Genomic DNA, 21,370 nt, shown 5'->3' on the forward strand with positions numbered 1-21,370 from the left:
AAAATGAGCAAACATTCCATTTTGCTGACTCATTTTGTGAGCGAACATATTTTTGTACAACAGCAATAATTGAAAAGGTATAAAGCTAAATTATTTTAATCGGATTTTGAATTTTTACAAAAGTTTATAGCACCAGATTTAAATTTCAGTGCCAGTTAGCTAACCTAGTCGTTTGTCCTACATTTATACAAAGCGGCTTACAAAAATACAACGTATTTCAGAATGGAAAAGATTGCTATGACAGCCCTAAAAGAAAAGGTTCCATACCATTGCTCTTATTTGCGTAGGTGTCTTGCCTCGTCCAATCTAATATTGTGAATTAGATACACGTTTCAAGGACAGTAATCTCTGGCCCAAACTCAGGCACTCGACCGCAGTCTGAAAGCATTTAGTTGGTGTATTCCTTTGACTTTTAGCCAGGCGCCTCCTGCTTCAACTTGGCTAATTATGCCGGCAATAAAAACTCGTCTCAAAATGTTGTGAGCATGTGTGCGTGGCCCCTTTTGTAGGAAGATGAATGTCGAGACACACAGACAGCTATTTTGGGTGGTGTTTTGGATGGGCTTTCACACAGCTCCACAGCTCACCCCGCGCCACAGGAAACAGGCAGCTGTGCGAAATTCTTCAACTAAAATTGCAAAAGTTTTCCCCCACAAAACTGTTTTGTGAGTGCCTGTGCCTGTGCCTGTGTGTGTGTGAAAAATGGCCAAATAGCAACTAATATGGCGCACATTAATTACGACAAAATGGCGCTAATGTCGTCAGTGCTCAGCCACCCACACACACATTCACACACATAGTCGTAAAGGCACGCACTTCCGGTTGGGGGGCTTTCATTAGTATGCGTGTCGCAGCCCACGTTTTTCAACAGCGCCAAATTTTCGCTTTGGCAGAGAAATCAAAGGAAATGACTTTCGCTACTTTTATGGCTGCCAATTTCGAGCTTGTTGTCGTTTTGTGGCCTATGATTGAAAGAAAAGTTCGCGATTTTAATTGATTTAGCTGCGCAGCAATGCCTTTCCATGGTAAACCTATATCTGCATACCGTTCGCCCTTCAAAATTGTAAAATGCATATTTATACACGGATTTGCATTGTTTGTTCAATCCTGCGCCGTAGTTGAACACGGATTGTTATTGCAGCTGTTGTTGTTGTGGCCGCAGGGCTGTATGGGTGGCTCGTTTATGTGTGAAAGGGCGTTTTGTGCGCACGCCCCCACACGCTTTAGATTGGCGGACCTATACCTATATCAATGGCGATTCCCTCGACGTTGGCTGTGAAAACATTCCCGAAATATACCCGCTTTGTGCCATAGTTTCCGCTCTTCAGGAAACTTCCCTGACCCTGTTCTCCTTTTTTTTTTTTTTTTTTTTTTTTGGTTTTGCTTTATTAGCCAAACAATGCACGTAGGCGGATGGCGGCATAAATAATGCCGATGGCTGGCCAAAACATGACCCTATATTTCATGTATAAACGAGTATTCTTTACATTGTCTGCGTGGCCCGCCTTTTCAAAAGAGCCAAACGACGCGACACGCCCCCGGGATGCGGCGCAAAAATATGGTTATCGGAAAAAGGTAGCTGCCGTGACATAATATTTTCATCTTATTTTTCGCTGAAAATAAATCCACAAAGCAGGCAAATAAACCCGCCAGCACAACCCGACAATCAGACACAAAAAGTAGCCGCCCCACATTCGTTTGGGGTTTTCTTTATCCCGAAAACATTTGCATCTGGCAGCCAAGCAACAGATGGAAATGCGAAAACCTTGGATTTATTGACGGGAGGGGAAGCGGGAATGGTGCTTTTTCCATTTCCATTTTTCTGCGGCTGGTTGACTAGGCAACTGCTGCTTTGATGTGCCGACTGGAAGATTTTTCGCTATCGGATCGGATTTGTTTCGCCAGCGATTTGAAATAAATACGCTTTGACGGCCGGCATTTGGGGTTATAACGAAGAATTTCCGAGTAAATCGAAGCGATCATTAGGTGAAAGCGCCTCAATTATGCCTGGCTGAGTCCTCAAGGATTTTTTCGGGTAATTTAAAGGGCACTCCTAAGCGGCGGTAAATCTGTAGCAATGATTTAGAGGACAAAAAAAGCAGAAGCGGAAAAGACAAACAACGGATTCGCTGGGCCAAACAAACGCTGAAGGTACAAAACGGGGCCCAGTAGAGAGCGCACTAAAACCTGCTTTCTTTTGAGCTCGAAACGGGCATGTGGGAAAAGTCCTGGGGAAAGGCGCTTCCGACAAAGAACTCCTGGTGAAAACAATTGTTTAAGGCAAGTGCGTGCGCCACAAAGGAAGGGCAAAAACGAAACGCTGCCACTGAGCCGCTGTGAGCTTTTCTGAGCCCCTTTTCCTCGATTCGCCCCCACAGAAGGACCTCACATGTGCGTGTGGCACGTCCTGAGCCCGACTGTTGCTCCACTCGCGCCTTTTGCCTTTAATGCCAGCCACAACAACACCAGCAGCCATTGCCGTCCTGTTGTTATGCGCGAGCTCACACACAATCCTCTCCCCCCACTTCCCCCCGGCTGTCTTAAGTATTTTGTACAGTTTTAAAATGCTACTTTTACGCCAAATTTAATCTGAATGACATTTGGGGTCGAAACTAGCGGCGAACAATGAAAGATAACGTTTAAACAAGTTAAATAAACAAAAAGGGGAGGGTACAAACCATACACTCACACAAAAAATGTTCAAATAAACTAAGCTATTGTTACATAAATTTAAAAATGATGGACATGAATTATTTAATTATTACCACGAAAGTGTCAAAATAAAATTAATGTGGTTCCAGACTCTTCGGTATAAAAAGAAAAAACTAAAAGTGTATTACTTCTTATATTATTAAGTATCAAATTAATACTTATACTTTAATACTGACATCAGAGTATTTTCAAGACAAACTAAACTTTCAGTTTAATTTATGGGTGCACATGTCTTGACTAAATGTAAATAGATTAGCTCAAGACATAACTCTTAGATTACCAATTGCATTTGCTCGACTTTTGGCTGAACAAACAATTTAAATCATTTTCAAAAGCCAAACATTAAACGTTATTAAATTCGTTAGAATGTCCATCTCATATAAAATTTAGAATTAGAATTAGAGGGTATCTAAGCTGACAAGTTTTCCAAGCCCACTTGCATTAAATTTCTTTTGTCGGCTCAAGAGACATTTGACGCATTCTTAGACAAGTCAACAAGCTAAGAGATTAATGGAACTGGCACTGAAAAACTCCAGACAGCCAAGCATACTTATGTGGGCTCCAAACGGAATACATACAGAGCGAAGATGAAACCCAAATTGATAAATATCAAATTAAAAATGCCGCAAAAAAGAGGAGATTATAAAACCAAAGAGCGGCAGACAACAAGACCGTAAATAAAGTCACATAAACGGCCATAAACGACCGTTGTGTTTGTTATTATTGCCTAGCTGAAAAAATAATCAAAACGCTGAAAACAATAGCCATAAATGCAAGGGGGCGAGAGCATATGAAAACCGATTTGGCCACAGACAATTTTGCAATTTAAAATAAATAATTCGTGGCGGTGTGTGTGTTTCTGTGTTTGTGTTTCTGTGTTTGTGTGTGTGTGTTTGTGTGTGTGTGTGTGTGTGTGTGTGTGTGTGTACCCACACAGATGGACGCATATGAGGCAGGCGAATGGGTAGATTGCATTCGCCAGATTAGTTGCTTACAAACTCTGGCCATGGCCTTCTGTTTCGGCACTGATAATGGACGCGGGTCGGGCCGAGAAGATTAATGGCCTTTGTGCGTCTAATTTCGATTTAACGAAATTTATTTTTGATTGCCAGACAATAAGTCAGGCAAATTAAATGGATAAAGTCGCAGTGGCGTGGGCGGTCTGACATGGGTTGGCCAAAGGTTAAAGCTGAATTATTGCGGCACAAAGGAGAAAACTTAGCCCCAGGAGCCCCAGGAGCCCCAGAATGCCTGTCTCATCTGTTTCCGCTTCCATTTGGCCAAGTCGCATTTGAATTACGAACGGAAGACATTCAATCATTTTTCACATTTGTCAAACACATATTTGGCGGTTCATATTTCAAAGGTAAATGTGGTTATGGCAATGGCAATGGCAATGGCAAAAATGTAGGTGCCCAAAAACTCAACTTGAGTGGTGCAGCACTCATATAGTATGGTATACCTATATATAGGACCTGTGCCTCTGAAGGCCGGACACCAAATGCAATTTGAGTCAACTCTTGTCGGGATTCGCTTGCCTGAACAACAATGTGGGCGGTGGGCCAGGATGTGGGTGGAAGTGGGTGGGGCACCGCATTTTGCATAAGGATCAGACCACAGGACAACAATTTGTTGTTGCTGCCGCCTGGCCTGGCCTGTTGTCGTGAAAAGCCAAAAATGGGTTATATATTCTAGGCAGAGACACAAAAGCTGCGTTGACAAGGGCCACCTACGAAACAGCAGTTGAACTTTTGACCCCCGTCACGACAATGGGTAATGGAAGTGGTAGTGGTAGTGTAAGGGATGTGCGGGGGCACACTTCAGGACGGACATGCTGGACATGCTGGACATGCTGGACATGGGCAACGAGATGGAACCTGAACCTAAACCAAACCGATCCCAGCTCCGGCAGCTAGAAATTACGAAAAATAACTGAAAAATTTACATAATTTCCAGACTAGTTTTCTCAAAGTGTGCATGTGTGACTGCGTCTGTGTGTGTTTGAGTGTGTCTGTGCACTGGCTGTGTAAAATGCTCATAAATAAATGAACAAGGCAATGGCCAACAGCCTAGTTGCAGTCCATCTACCATCTACCATCCAGTATCCAGCATCCAGCATCCAGCATCTAGCAGCCAACATCCACCATTCAGACCCCCTCTTTTTTTGGCCAAGTCAGTGGCCTCAGCTGGACGGTCGTTTATGGCGCGTTGAAACAGCACAAAATAACATGAAATAAATAATAACTTTTTCTGCACGACTTTGCCATGGCGGCAACGAGCGGCCCTTCGCATTTGTTTTGCTTTTTGCCTTTGCCGGGCTCGCTGAGTTAATTAAAATTTAAAAGCAGCCGCACTCGTGCGGGAATTGCAATTGCAATCGCCATGTCCCGGCAACAATGTACATACTATACTATACTATACTATACTACTCTATACCCATGTACAAGTTGTGCTCCTGTAACTGTTACTATTATGGCTGCAACTGCTGCCGTTGTTACGGCCATTGTTACTGTTACTGTTATGGGCTAGTGGCGATGTCGAGGTTTCACAACACGCTTTTTACGTGCGCGATTTCAAAAGGGAAAACAAGAAAAATAAGTACAGGAAAAAGTTGCACAAATTTCTTGCTGCAAGTATAGCAAATACATTTAATTAATTTTCTGAATTCGCATTAAATTTGGCTATAACCAATTCAACTTTCATAAATGAAAACTAAAACTTCATTTATATTGGGGTGTAACACTGAAATCACCCCTTGTTATACCATAACATCATATAAATACCTAAAATCATGGCATAGTTATTATTGTCAAGTTATCATTTTACTAGTTAAGCCGTCTTAACTTGCACTAAAATTAAATTTATTTAAAGAAACATACAAATGTTAAGCAAGCTAAAAAAGTTTTAAAAGGAGTTCCTTAAATTAGCAGGCATAAAATTTAATTTGAAAAGTACAAAAGCTTGTGCAAAATATGGCACTCCATTATATTTCCCTACGATTTGCTTAATAAACTTCCGGGTGAAGTGGCCAACACTTTAATAAGCTTAATAGTAGCCCGAACCCAACTTAAGTTGGGTAAAGTGAGTACTAAAATAAATGGCAAAATTGTTGAACCTAATAAAACAAATATTTTACATTAATGCTGTTCAGCTGTCAATGTTTCCGATGCCAGCAGGACCAAGTTGGCATTGGCATTGGCATTGGCATTGGCAAGACAAAGCGCTAAACTGACAGGTTAATAATCTCGACTCGATAATCGACAGCCCGCCAGGACGCATTGCCACAGATGACAGGCTGAAAGGGCCAGCACAATGTCGGCGCAGATAACACAAGGTCCTTACATTCACCCACCCCCTCCCACTTACCCTCCTCATCCCCGCACACACACGTGGAATCCAAGGACTCGGATCCTGGCGATGCGGGGCACTGGAGGTTTGTGTGCGTGTCAACAAAGAGCTTATTAACGTGCCGCAGACAGCAATTGGGAATTCCTGGGAAATGCTCGTCGCCTTATCTCTGCCCAGCTTCGATTTTCGCTCTGCTGATTGGCAAATATTTCAATTATTTTTTCATTTCGTTCAGTGAAATGTGGCACGGGCAACGCGATGAAATTTCTCCGCGATTTGGCGAAACAACGAAGGCAACAAAAACGCATTTATAAATCTCATCCAGCAAATACAAAGTAAAATGCTTCGTTATTTATGGACCTTTCTCCTTTCATTTTTTTTCTGCTACCCCCCATCTATTTGTCCCTAATTTTTTTTTGGTTACGGGAAATTGTCAAGCGAATGACACATATTTGGAGGGAAGAGCTCCTGGACAGCGGAAAAAAATTCAAAAAATAAAATCATAAATTTATTAAAAAGCAGCAGACAGCAGGAGCTCCCAGTTCACGTCGCTTCTGGGGCATAAAGCAAAATAAATGTTCATGTGTATGCAATGAAATTTACATGCGAAATTTAAAAACTCGACCAGACCTCTCTGTCTCGCACAACATGGATGTATGCATATGCATTCGGGGGGGAATATTTGACATATAACCGCGTCGGTTTTACAGCGTCATTTCTGGTTTTGTTGAAATATTAAAATGGATGACGCACTGAAAATGCATATGGCTGGATCGGACCACCAGGCCACTCAGCTGAAACCAAAAAACACAAAAAAAAACGAACAGAAAACCAACAGCTACATTTGTAAAAATACACACTTTTAGTACCGGCAAATGTTTGCTTAATCGATTTGTTATTTGTTGCGCAATTTCATAATGAAGCCGCATTAATAATGCCACACTGGCTGTAATATCTCGCTTAAAGATTCATGTGGCGAATGCCATGCCCTTTGTGGCACACATTTCGACCCGAGAAAAGTGCTTTATATGCAATGAAAATTTTAAAAATATTTATGTGGGTATTCGAATTAATCTGAATGCTGTTTAATGTTGTAAAATATTGTTCAGCATGGAAGGCGCCACGAAGTACCAATACAACACTTCAAACTCCAGTATTTGCTATCTATTTATTGAATATTATCAAAGCCAGCTGGATGCATAAGTCGCACTCAACTTATCAAAAGTGCACGGAAAACTTTCTCCTCTTTCCCCTTGGAGAATGCCACCTAAGCCAAAGCCACCTGTCCAAACTCCTTTCCACTGCACCAGCAACACCGGCCCGTTACGCCTCTTTTGTTTGGCTTTGGTTTAACATTTTGTCCGTTTACTTTGCAGTTTAAGTGGCGGCAGACGCACGACAGGAGCGGTCTGTTGCTAGTCCGCTCCTTCGGGCCAACTCCTCCAGGACCTCAATCCCATTTCCCGCTGCCTGCATTTTTCTACACTTTCACGTTGGCAATTTCATTTGGCCCGTGTCTCAGTGGGAGTTCAAGCTGAAATGTGCTTTTGGTGTGCTCCACTCTTTACTCTTCGGTTCAGAGTACTTTCCGTTAATACCCATTACTCGTGGTGTAAAGGGGTATATTGTATGGGTTGAAAAGTATGTAACTGCTAGAATGAAGCGTTTACGACCCTGTTAAGAATATTTGTTCTTAAGCCGTATGCAAGTCGAGATCTCAAAATCTATAAACGATGGTGACCAGTTATCGAACGGTTTATGTTTATTTGGCCCGTATATATCAAGAATGTTTTAAATCGAACACTAATCTCAGAAGCTATTGAATATATAAGGCAAAGTCATTGCAAAAAGTTTTCCACAACAGATGACGCGTTCGACTTTATGTTTTTGCATCTTTATTTCACAATGGATTAACAGAGTAATGGGCATCAAATAGTCGGGGCACTCGACTAAGGCTTTCCTTAACGTTTTTCCTTCTTTTTTTTAACTCTCTACAATGTTCTGTGCGCCGGGCTACTTGGCCGTGTCCCGTGGCCCCGAGTTGCACGCGTAACTTGACTTTGCTTCGACTGAAGCTCAAAGGGAACAGAAACTGGAACTATGTGCCACTCCCACTTCTGGTCCTCCGCCCCCGACCAAGTGCTACTGCAGAGAGTTGACAACTTTTTTGCTGTCGCCGCGCTGTTTTAGTTTCAGTATTTTTTAAGTATAGTTGGTTTTAGTTGCCGCTCCGCTATGTTTTCATTTTCCACCACGCTCCTGCCGGTTTTTGCCGTCGTCATGTTGCACAAAGTTAAATGTTTCTGCGCAGCCGGGCGGCACAAATGCGAAATGGCAACAAACAATTTGAAGCAATAAAATAAAGAGAGCATGTGAAGTGGGTGGACTACTCGCGGCTACTCCAGGGCATAATATCTGCGAAATAAAAGCGAAATTGAATTGTGAAATTTTTATTATGCTGTCGAGGGGCGGTACTAGTCGCAGCCATTAGCCCAAGTCTTGCGCCAGTTCCAGTTTTAATTCTCGTTACGATCCTGACCTGACCCGCAAAACAATGGCCATTCAAAACTGAATCAAACTGCCTGTTGGCTGGCGGGCAAAACCTCGAAAGTAATCATGCCAAAACTATGCGATACCCTGTAGCCCTTTCACGATTTCGTTTACGTTCACGTTCACGTTCGATCCCTGCTGCAATCCAATCTGCTCGGCAAATCTTTGCCTGCTGCTCTCGGCCAACAATTACATGTTTAATTAACTTTTGTTATGACTGGCACTCCCTACACCTCCGCCTCCTGCTGCTGCAGCTGCTGGCTCGTCTAATTACAAAAGTGCAACAACTGTCGGTTGGATGGCTGAATTAAATAATCCACAGGAAAGGGACAAGGGGATACAGGATGGCAGGACTCCATGATGCGAGATTGCAGTCCGTAATATACATGCCTGCTGCTGATGCCACATCAAAGAATATGCTGCTCGACTCCATTCAGTTTGGTCAAATTTTAATTTAGGTTTTGTATGCAAATGACCCTAAATGTTGTATAACAATTGAGAGAGAGAGTATGAGATTTTTGGCTACATCCACATTCTTGGCCGACAAATTGTTATGAATGTGCGAGTGTGCGAGTGTGTGTGTGTCTGCAGCGAAGGCCTGTGATTGTGTGCCCAAGGCTTAGTCCTTTAGGCCTGACATGTGCAACTGCAAGTTACAGTTGCCATTTGCGGAACTTTGTCATGGCATCACGTGGCTTTGGAGCCTTAAGCCCTCAAGGATCGGGCCCAGCAGGAGGCCCACAGGCCTCCTCTTCACCCGTATCTTCCTTCTGGTTACTCAGCCTCCGCCCATTTGCCTACCACATGCCCATATGTGTGTGCGAGCCAAAGGTTGAGGACTCGAGCCTTATGATTAGTGCAGCCTGGAATGGGATTTTGAAGCACTAATTGTCTGGAATTTCTTTAGATCCCTGGTGTAAGTGCACAGGGATTACGAACGAAATCAATAAGAAGTTATGGCAAAGTTTTTCCGCCTTTAAAACATAAGGCATAGCCTTTAAACTTTAAATGCAACATTAATTTTTGTGTTTGTAGTGGCCTTTTACAAGATTATTTTTTTGATATTGAAAAGGTTGTTATTTATTTACTTTATTGGATTTGCCATTTCTCTGATGCCAAATTCTAAGACAGTTTCAACAGTTGTTTTTCTTTCAGGCTTAAAATGTCTGTAAGTTATAAGTATTCAAAAAAGTATTATTATTGCATTTAAAAGCCATCAAATAATTGCAATAAAAATCTTACAAAAGTCATTATAAAATGTTTTCCTATTAGTATTTGAAACGAACTCTTTGCTACAAAACCAAAAAAATATTTAATTTTTATCATTTTAGATCTTAAAGTATTTGATAGCGAAGAACTTTAACTTAAGCCAATGTATTTCAATTTTGATTTGCACTTTATGAAATATTTTATGTTTTGCTGGCCAGTTCGTTCAACTGTTGCTGCTTGCGCTTCAAATGCGGCTGTTTATAAAGTCAGCGACAACTTAAGTATGCAAATCCTCGACAGCGACAACAACTGCCAAAGATTAATGAAAAACTTTGGCATTTTTCGAGAAATTTTCCCGAGCAGAGCGAGATTTTGGTTGGTGGGAGGGTGGGGAGGGAAAAAGCCTTTAAGAGAAATGCCCGCCGCCAGGCTCTTTAGCATACGAAACGAGACAGGACATGCACGAAAGGAGCTGACAGGAGCCCGTGGGCAGACCCACTCGAAGGTGGATGGGGAGTCTGAGCCAACTGTTTATTTATTTATTATGCGGCCAACACTAAACTGTAACTAAAAACAAGATTCCAGCCCGACTGCCAACACATGATGTCTACACATGTCGGGCAAAAAGGATCGGGGAGCAAAAACTGGTTCGGGCCAAACATCTCCAGTTGACGTTGACGCCACTTTGATATATTATGCACGCTTGAGGCCAGCAACAAATAATCAAGTATCAAATTCCACACGGAATGCTAACGAAAGCACACTCACAACAACACGGCAAAAGCGATTTTTTCAAGCCACCAGCCACCAGAGAGGGCCAAAAACTTGGGGTTCCTTCTGCGATGGCTGTCGTCTTAGGCTGTCAGCCAAATGAGGGCAGGCCGCAAATTTCGGAGGCTCACAGGTATCCTCCCCTGAGTTCCATCTTTAGCTTTAGTTTTTGCACTGACAAAAAAAACCATTTTTTTCCATACAGAAATCAAAACTTGGAGTCAGGTTGAAAAAATATTTTCTTCGTTTTGTAGCACACTATTCCAGTTAAATTTTAAAATATGGTTTCTAAAGAATATATTTGAGAAGCAACAGTAAAAACATATTTCTTACAATACCTAGAAATAGCCTTTGATAAAGGCGAATATTGTTTAAATAAGGAAGTGTAAACGCGCCATTTGTTATAAATATATTACAAGTTTTTTGGCGTTTTATTTGCTAAACTAAAAATGTATTTCTTATAGCTTATGGAAAATTGTAAAATAATTGTATGGACATTTTATGCCTTAATTTATTAATTTATAAGTTACAAAGTGGCATCTAATTTCTAATAGATTTACAAAAAAAGATCAAACTTCTAAATTCGAAAGTGTGCAAAGAGACCCATTTGGAAAAATCATCTCAATTTAGTATTTCTTTATTTTGTGTTTAAAGATGATATAATAATTGCCTTATTTGTTTCACTGTATTCCTGAGGTCTGTGTTTATAGCGCGTGCGGCAAATGAACAATCAGGCAGGCCACATGGCCACATGGCCACATGGCAACATCTTTCGGCGGCTGGCCAAGCTTGTTTGCTTGAGCCCTTGGCTTCCTTACAAACCTGGTCCGTAGTCGGTCTAAGCCGATTAGCTTGGCATAATAGTTGCCGGTTGCCGACAATAAACTCCACTGGACTGGGCCAACGGAGTTGTCTGATTTTTCTTGTTGATTTTGTGAGGCGAATGTAGACATACCTTCGCAGCAGAATGGCAGAACGAGACGAGAAGTTGGTGACGACTCGAAGCACATGGGATACGACCACCCATACCGATTCAGCTTCCTGCGGAATTTGCGGGAAATCTCTTAAGTCAGACATGGAGATTCAAAGGGAAAACTGTTTTGTCATTTCTACTGACTGGCCTCGTCTGTCGCTAGGCATTTGCATTATTTGTGTTCTGTTCTCGCTTTCTCGTCGTGATTTATTAATGTGGTTGGGTTTTATTTCCTTGGCCCGCTAAGCTTTATTTGTTCATTAGTGAGCCCGGTTGGGTGCTATTGAAAATAGCGTCTGGGGCTCACCGTCTGAGCCCGACTCGATGCCGTTCAATGGGCTAAGCCCCTAAGCCGAACAAGGACTGCAAACTCTTTAATGGCTCGCCGCCAGGGCCCGGAATGAATTTATCTCGGTCTTTTCACACCGCCTGGATATCTGCGAACTGTCAGGCATAATGAGTGCAAATAAATTTCAAGTAGGCTTAAAATTTTCCACTTTTTCGCCCCGCCAATTGCCCGAGCTCCTCCTTGTGGCTCCTTGCCATTCAATGTAACCGCAGAAATTCATATACAAAAATAACACGAGCGATAAGAGGGCAAAAAGTGCCATGAATAACAGCCAGGGGAAATGCGGTCGGCGGTCGGTGGCCATCGAGAGTAGGGGCGAGTAAGCGGAATGAATTCTATTTAACATTTTGGGTGAAATTTGCGCAATTTTTTTGTGCGAGTATCCTGGTGTTTGCTCTCCTTGGCCTCCGCCACAAATATAGAAATATCAACAAGAAGGGGGCGGGCGGGCTGACTGCCTTTCTGTGACGCACTCGAGGGGCAGATGATAAATGTCCTTGCCAAGCCATGAAATGAATGAAGTATGGCCACGCATTTATGTGCGCCCAAAGGCAAACAGGCTGAGTTTTCCGGGCAAACAAAAAAGTTGGTGGGATGAGTGAGCGAAGAAAACCTGACAACAGAGGGACCGAAAATCACAACAAATGGAGTGGTGTGGAGTGGAGTGGAATGGAGTGGTGAGGAGTGGAGAGGGCTAGCTGGCGACAGTCGCTTTGCTTTGAAGCCGCGGCGGCCTACTGGCCCAGGACTTTTTGGCCAAGAACTCGAAGCCAATCGCCAGAAAGGGAAAAAAAATCGGAGAACTGAGAGAAAACTCTTGACAAACTGAACTGAACTGAACCGAACTGAGCTGAGCTGGGCTGGCGCTGCTTGTCATTCATCGCGCTGTCAGCTCGCTTCCTGCTGCACTGGAATTTTCAGTCTCGGGGGGCTAAGTTCGAGGGAAAGTTTTTTCAGTCAACTACACGCACACGTAGCGCAGGACTTTGGCCAGGTGGAAGTTGTTTTGGTGTTTCTTTTTTGTCCAACTCCTCCTCTGCTGGTTTTGGTTTCTCATCGGCTTACGCTCTTGGCCCGAATCTCGCTATCCGGACGGAATCTTGACTTTTCCCTTGGCCAGTTCGCCTTACAAAGCTGACTTTTTGTTTCTTTTTTTTTTTTTTTTTTTTTAGCTGCTTTGATGCCTTCAACTGTAGGTTCGTGTTTGTATTCATGTTGTGGGCGTGGCAGCAGCTGTTGCCACCGCCCCTTGCGTTTGGCCAGGTCAATCCGATGGCTGGCCAAATTGTTTGGGTTGTCCCGGCTTAAAGACCGATAATATTTTGATAACTTAAAGGCGGCTTAGAGTAGGTGGTTTGAAAATAAATTAAGTGGGCATCAACTCACCAGCTAGGAGTAAAAGTAAGGCTGAAAAAAAATAAAAAGAAAATAAACGTGTAAATTAAACATAATAATAAATAAATTAAAATTGGGTTACAAGAATAATAAGTAACAAATATGCTGTTAAATAATAATAATGCAACTTAAGAATTAATTAACAAAAGATGGCACAATTGGAAACATAACTTAGTCTTAATTCAGCTGAGTTTTAAAGAAAACACAGTTTATCCCGTGAAAAGTGGCTCAACAAACCAGTTAGAAACCACATTTTACATGCTCTAGTGAAGATCTTGTAAGTCTGGCGTTAAATCCTTTGCGAAAGTTCGCAAGCACAAGTTCACATATAGACATCTGAATCGAAGTTTACAGTGCCCGGGCCGAGAAACTTAACTCATCAGATATGCCTCTAAATAAGCATTTATAAAGCTGCGATGCGGCAACAACTGGCAAACTTTTGGCCAGAAACAGACACACAACGGCGGCAAATCGGAGCGGCAAGCCAAACATAATTTCCAAGTTTTTGGCCAAAATGTTGAGTAGGTTGTTTTCATAGAAATGCGATAAATACTTTCTGCTAGCCAGCTTAGTCGGCAAGCGGCCGGAACAACTCCAAAGGAAGTGGTGGCGTGTGGCGAAGTTAACTTGGAAAACATTAAAATGCCAAAGTGAAAAGTTTCGGATGGTTGGCTAACTGGATGGCTGGCTGGCTGGCGGGCGCAACAACGAAATTCAATTGAAAACATATAAAATCTGAATTTATGAAGACCCCCACATGCGCACACCAGCAATTTGCGTCTGCTGAAAACTTTGGCATCAAAAGGCCGAGCAGGCAAGTGGAACAATATGCACCCAGGCCCCGGGGCGTTAAACCGCTGCAGTGCCAGTCCGTTTGTTTGACTTGGACTTTTGGCTTGGTCAGGGCTTCACAGGGCGTCACAGGACATCACAGGGTGGGCCCACATGGCGTATGCGTGATCTAAGGCGGAGGCATCCCTGCCTCTGGCTTAGATGGGCTAATTGAGATGGAAACCGAACGAGCCAATAGATAACTGTTTCCAGACCTGGACACACTTTCTTGCCGCTGACAGGCCTGAACTTGGCCCAATGCTAATGTACAATCTTTTTCCGAAACTTTCGATGGCCGAAAAGTTTGCCAAGTTTGTTTCGTTTTCTGTGGCCTGCGTCGCTGCTCGTTTAGCACTCAAACTGGAGCCACTGCCTTCGTCTTATTTATTAGCCACATTTTATTATTTGCCGAGGAAAGTGATGGCAGGCCAGACAAAGTTGTTGCCCCCGTTCCGAAACTGAAATTCAGCCGCCAAGCGCTTCGATTGGAAGGATTTGCCAGCCACCGCTTCGCAGCGCTTGGAAATCAATTTTAAATCCATAACAATTTGGCATAATTTGCACGCATAAAACCGAAAATTTCATTTACTCAATAATGCAGCGACAAAAGCTTCGCTTTTTCAGCACACAAAGGGAAACGCAAACGCAATATTCTTTACACACAATAAACTTTATGTTGATTGAATAAAAGTTGCGCCAGGCCCACGCACACATGAACACACGCACTCACACACCAGCAAACTTACGCATACATAGACACTCCTAATGTCAAGCAAACTTTTCATTTTAAATTAACTTTCGAACACAAAGGCAGGGGGCACATTATCAGTTCGATATGGCCATCGCAAGTTGTTCATTTAATTTGTTTCAAACAAAATAGTTTTTATTATAGAAGTAACATCAAAATATTCATATATTTTTAAACGAAGAGCTATTAAAACATATGACTCTTTATTAGAACTCTTTTATTGTACGTATAATAGTTTTAAATTTTAAAGGGACATCAATAAATTAAGATCGATAAGTTCATTTAAAAAGATTTTTAATTTGGTTTCAAATAATGAAGATCTAGCCATTTATTTTCGGTTATGGTTAGTTGAAATTCCTAGAATTTGAATTTCACGAAGGTTAATTCTAAAAGTTCTAAAAACTATGTAAATTATATTTGTTTTATTACTTTTTAAATGAATTTAGCTTGTTATTGTCGTGTATTTATTGCTAATCTATCCTGTTCTTAAAGAACTAATAATAATATTATTAGACTCACCATTCTCCTCCTCGATGTTGCGCGTCATCGTCGTCGAGGAGCTGACGCGGACGCGGGTTGCCGCCGCCGCCTGGCCGTGGAGCGCGGACAGGAGGAGCAGGCTCAGCGGCAGGCAGAGCAGCAGGCAGAGCGAGCGGCTGCAGGACCTGCCCATGGTGGTCCGACCCTCGATCCTGCAGGTGGGAGCGGTCGGTGGACGAGGGGGATTGCGGGGGCAGTGGCTGGGAGAATTGATATCCTGGTGCTCCTGCACCGGTGATGCCTACTTTTCGGCTCAGAAACCTTTCACACTTTGCACTGTGGGCATTTTGCGAGGCTGGTTCTTTTTCACAAATTATTTATGTCTGAATTCGGTGTTTAAATTAATTTGCAATTTGCTGTAAAGAGTGAGACAGAGAGAGAGAGGCGGAAGTTGAAGAGAGACAGAGATAGGGGGAGCGGCAGAGTCAGCAAAATTTGTTGACATGTCAATAAATAAAGCAAAACAAAGGCAGGCAAAATAAAATAAAATGCAATACCATGCCGTTTTGGGTAATTACAGTTTGCTGTGGCTATTGCTGTTGCCCTGGTAGAAATTTATTTAATTGCCTTTATTTTCAGTTTGGCAAATTTGTAAGCCAATTCATTGCACTTTTTCCCAGCAAACGCACTGGCACTCCGCTCACCCACCGGCATATAAACATGCAAATGTAATTTATGTGATTTTTACAAATTTTATTGGGTTAATTTGTTTGTTTTAATATTTATGGCAATTGTAAACGAGCGTTATTTATGCGCCTGAAACTGTTAATTCACGCTGCGAGCTCAAATCGAATTACACGATCAAATGCAGCGCAGCTGTAACTTTAAGACCAATTAAGCCCGGACCGACAATGAAAAGTAGTCGTACGATGTCTTGGAGCGACAGCTACAAATCACAACGCATTTAGCCATTTTGTCAACCGCACGACAGCACGTACAGTTCACCTCAATATTTTAAAGCATATTTCTGTCTTCCGCTGCGAGGCTCTTTTAATTAAAGATTATTTATAACTCGCAGCCCAGAGCGCGCGAACAGTGGGAAATCATTTCGGATGCCGCCTGCGTACATATTTGTTATAATTTATGTGGCCCATATAAATGACTAACAACACACGGCCAACTGGCAAAGGACGCGCCAAGGAGCTATAGATGTGGATGTGGATGTGGATGTTGATGTGGATGGAAGTGGAAGTGGAAATGGCAATGGAAATGGTAGCCGGGCAAAACATGTGCCAAAGTATCCGCGCGTGTGGATCCTTAAGCGGGGAGCCAACTGCGGGGACTCCGGCAGAAAAAAGCCGGAGAAACGTGCCAGCATCAAAGTTCAATATGACGATGATGGCACTGCCAGAAGTCGGTTCCCGCTGAAGAGCTAACGAGTGCAAATTTCTCTTCGCATTTCTTCCATTTTCTCGCTCGGCGGCGTCTCGGTCTGGCAGTGCTTTTACTTTTACGTCGCGAAAACCCAATAAACGATAAACAGGAAGGCGGAAATCGGAAACTGTACAGTGTACACGCTCATGGTCCTAGACTACACACAGACTGGCTAAAATATCACAGTTCACGTACACTGGCAAAAAGTAATCAAAGAAGGCCTTTCGGATTTTAGAAATGCTCTTTCAAAATCTACTCAGCATTCTCAAGGCAAAATCAAATATGGTTTATCTATAATTGTATAAAGCCTTTTTCACAAAAAAATTGAAAATTATTTTAATATATTGTATAAGCAATGTAAAATCTATTGGCAATACTTTTTTTTTGTATTATGACTTCCAAATAAAGTTTTTAAAATAGAAATGTTTTTTTCCCCGAGTTTCTATATTCTAAAAAAGTATATTTAAAAAAATATTTTATACGCATTTTAAATTCATTGAAATTCGTCAAGAAAAAGTACTAACTCCAACATTTTTTCTCTCTGTAAAGCCCATACATTTACGGCTGCAAAGTCGAGGACTCGGTGCGACGTGCTTTTATGATATATTGACTTGCTCTAGCTTGATTTTTATCGACAGTGTTACAGCGGCCAAATGCTTTTAGCTGGCTGCACTAATTTTATTTCAGCTTTCAATCCGCGGCCTACGCCCTAAAGTTTTTATTTATTTTCGCAGCCCGCCTGAATTTAAAGTGAATAAAACTTTTCCGCACCCAGGAACCCCACAACCGCAATTGACAAGTGGTGGAGTGGCCACTTAATCATGTTTTTTTAAAGCGGCGTTAATAAATCTGTCTAAATTTATTTACAATGCAAGCAGCGCCTGCAAATGGATTTCCATTGCGATAAAATGAAAATATTTGTAAACCGTTTGTCAATATAGCATGCAGAGAGCAGGAATAAAATGATATTCATAACGAAATACCGACACAGAGTGCTAAATAAAATCTGGCCGCCTGGAAATGGAAATCTAATCTAGAAATATCCAAACATTCGAGCTGCCGCTCTTGAATCGCACTGAACTTTAATTAAATTGAGAAATGAAAGCTTTAATTGAAACGTACGTGAACAAAATGACTGATCGGAGTTGATTAAATTTACATTCTAAATCGAGAAGTCAACGAGCCAGCAGCTTTAACGTTTGGCACACATCCGACACTGCAATTGGCCCCGAAATTAAATATGAGCCACTCAAAACCCATTTACCCATGAGCCTGCCAAACTTTGGCAAATCAGTTTAGTGAATGGGTTATGCAAGGATAAAAACTTGTGTGCAGCCAATAAAAAAAGTGCTCCCAATAAAATGTGAGTCGCATTAGCTAATGCAAGCTGAGGGCCGAGGGTGAAGTGTTCTCCAGGGAGTACGCTGCGTATACGTAACCTCGATGGGCATGTGGCTGTGAGTGAGTGAGTGAGTGAGTGAGTGTTCGGTGTGTGGATGTTTGGGTGTGTGAGTGTGTGAGGGTGTTAGGGAACATTGTGCCAGTTTCGCCATCGAGGCATCCACCTACGATCGACATGCACTTCAATTTACAAACTTGCCAAGCCAGCATGTGTGAGTATATCAGGGTGAGTTTTCCGACTGCAGCTGCCGCAAAGTGTGTCGATGTTTTTTCATTTCCGGCATGCAAGTTTGCCCTTGCCTCGTTTCCCCTCACTTTTCCTATATGTATTTTGCAATGTAATGAAGTGTGTTTGCATTAAAATGCAATTTGAAGTGCAAAGTTACAATATTATTATGGCATCTATAAGTGCACGTGTGTGCATCAGGAGAGTCCTTGAGCAGGATTCCCCTGAATGCTACCTGGCACTTCCCCATTTTTTTTTTCGCGGTTTATGTGCGCTAAGTGAGCCTATAAAAAGCCATGCATGGCTGCCTCGTTTCGCAAGGGTTCAAGTGCAATTTTATGAATACTAAAACTTCTAATGGCCGCCAGTTCGCGCGTGAATGTGTGTGTGAGTGTGGGTGTGAGTGTAGGTGTGGGTGTGGCAGGACCAAGGGGATTTGCAGGACTGGGTAGCAATCAGAGCGTTCAACACTTGGCGCCATCATCAACATCATCCACACCATCGTCGTCGGCCCAGCAGCTGTTTCCCATCCTCGGGCTGCTAATTGTGCTGCATACTTGGGTGAGCTTCGCAGCCTGGGAGCCTGTTTGCATGCCAACATTAAGCAGACATCAGCATACTGCTTTGCACTTGCACGGGAACGGGCTTGCCTTGCAATCCACACCCCACCACCACCCACCACACACACCAACAAAGACTTAAAGCGTTTTGATATGCAAATAAACGCTCGGTTGCCAGCTGTCCGCAGTATTAATTGCATATTAAAATTCACTTCACTCGCATTTCCATTTCGAATTGATGCACTTTGTTCTCCGTGGCCCCAATAATTTTGTTTATGTCGTATCGTATGTCGTTTAGAAATGGGTTTTGTCGCCAAATCGTATGCTCATTGTTCTCCTCAATTGCATTGCATTTGTGTCAGAATTCGTAATTAATGTTCGGCCTAGCGGATAAATGAGTTTGATTAGGAACAAAAATGGGAACATAATGGATTAGGTTGCCATTAAAAACTATACTATTTTATGCATATAGAGCATATTCAAATAAAATTATTTTCAAATGTGTTTGAAAATATTTTGGAATCGGTTCTAAAAATTTTACCTTATGTCCATACAAATATTTTATTTGTTTTGTTCTATAAATAATTCTTTGAATATGAAATGTTAAAAACATTTTATATGTTGTTCTAGTCTTTAATACAATTTATATAAGGCAAAGAATAGCAAGTTCAAGCACAAGTTTGCCATAAATTGTATTAATTAAACTACATAACTATGTTAATGCTCCAATCTACCTAAATGCACGTATTGTAGCACATACAATGTGTTCATCCCAAAATCAGTTTAATTTAATTTAGTTGTCTCAATCTGATAACTAATTCTAGTCAGTCAGCTAGCCAAAGATGAGCTAGAAATTTACACCTCCTTAAATAAATGTCTGAGCATTAATTTCATATCACTCCTATCTTAATCAGTCGTTAGGTCCATCAATGTTTTTCCCTGCAGCTTATCGTGCACATTCAATTTCGCCACCATCACAGGCCTCAACAATTTGCTTTGAAGTGGCATTCATCTGTGTAATTTCATTACACGCACACTTCAGCAATTTACCAATTTAAACATATATACTTTCTGGCTTTCTTGGGTGGCATGGGGGTGGACAGTGTTCATCTATTAGTTTATGGCTCGCATTTCACTGGCACTCTGCACTGGGCCTTAATGGCCGTCAAAGGCCAGCAATTTTGCACTTATGTGAAATATGATGGCATTTGCAGGGCCACTCTACTATATAAAGCGATATGTGTCGGCGCATGCAATACGAAAAAACGAATACGAAAAGAACTAACCGTATAAATAACTAAAATGCTCAACAATAACAATTTTCGTGCAATTTGCACAGAACACATAGAACAACAAAGCAAAGCGGCAAAAACACTATTTTAGCAAGCAAATGAAAGAAATCCCAAAAAAAAAAAAGCGATGAAACGAGCAGCTGAGCGTAGAAATCGTTTTATCTGCCGGCATCACTGCAAAAAACACACAGGCACATATAGACCGAGACATATATGTTACATATAGTAGACGCACACCCACTAAACTGGCGAAATAATCCAAACGAGAACGACGTCGCCACTCGGGGTTCGTGCGATTTTCAATGGCTGTGCCTGCTGCTTTCTACTTTGCGTGGAAATGGTTTTCATTGAAAACGACGGGGGCATTGCAGTCAGATCAGAGTCAGATCTTGAATGGGCGAGCGCTGATTTCGATTCGGTCACAAATTGCTTGTCGTTAACAACAAAAACTATGGCATGGGAACAACATTTGGCAGCTGCTTTGCTTACATTGCGAAACAGAGTTTGCGACTGGTGTCGTTGGACGCGACTTTAAACGCACTTTTCTCCACTTTCAAGTTTGGCTTTCTCTAGTTTCTAAGATGGGCACATCGTAGTACGTTTCACTCTCTACTTTTCACACATTTCCCCGGTTCCACGGACCGATGTGGGGATCTGGCTCTGGCCTATTCGGAGATTTTTGTTTGGATGCACGGTTGGCTTTGCTCAGATGGCCGGAAATCAAAATTCGCACTGCTCGCGCCACGCCGATTCAAGTCCCGTTAGTTCCGACCGTACCCGCGGGATCGCAAACTCTCACTGAACCGATTTTTATGGTACACACGCTGGAACCGAGCAGCTCGGCCAGCCCCAAGCCCGCTCGGCACGGATGCTGGCCGAGTGGGTCGCGAAAGGCCGAGCGCACAACGCTCACGGCCGCCCAATAAGCGGTACGAAGAGCAGCGGTCCCGAGAGCAAAAGCGAGAGATTTCCAGCCCCCGAAGTTGAGACACGAAGTGGTGGATGCTGCCCGATAACAGGGCTCTGTTAACTTGGCTTTACGGTTTTATAGCACGCTTTTGGGGCGGACTTCCTGTCACTTCCCCAAAAAA

General features: G+C 42.4%; 1 protein-coding gene across 7 annotated transcripts in view; it reads right to left on the reverse strand.

Annotated features, from left to right (window-relative positions):
* Nucleotides 1-21,064, reverse strand: part of LOC108143469 (neural cell adhesion molecule 2) — a 58,121-nt gene extending 37,057 nt beyond the window's left edge. For 4 of the 7 annotated variants that reach the window (XM_041707313.1, XM_041707317.1, XM_041707311.1 and 1 more), the window contains exons 1-3: nt 20,769-21,064; nt 15,406-15,782; nt 13,299-13,319 (exon numbers count right to left, since the gene is read on the reverse strand). In XM_041707313.1, the coding sequence (XP_041563247.1) occupies nt 13,299-13,319; nt 15,406-15,559 (175 nt within the window). In that variant the 5' untranslated portion in view covers nt 15,560-15,782; nt 20,769-21,064. Of the gene's footprint in view, nt 1-13,298; nt 13,320-15,405; nt 15,783-20,514 lie in introns of all 7 variants that reach the window. The other 3 variants (XM_041707314.1, XM_041707316.1, XM_041707312.1) reach the window with 2 other exon arrangements.
* Between the last annotated feature and the right edge of the window lie 306 nt (nt 21,065-21,370).

Source organism: Drosophila elegans, unplaced genomic scaffold (assembly GCF_018152505.1).
Source record: "Drosophila elegans isolate 14027-0461.03 unplaced genomic scaffold, ASM1815250v1 contig_183, whole genome shotgun sequence".
NCBI classification, from domain to species: domain Eukaryota; kingdom Metazoa; phylum Arthropoda; class Insecta; order Diptera; family Drosophilidae; genus Drosophila; species Drosophila elegans.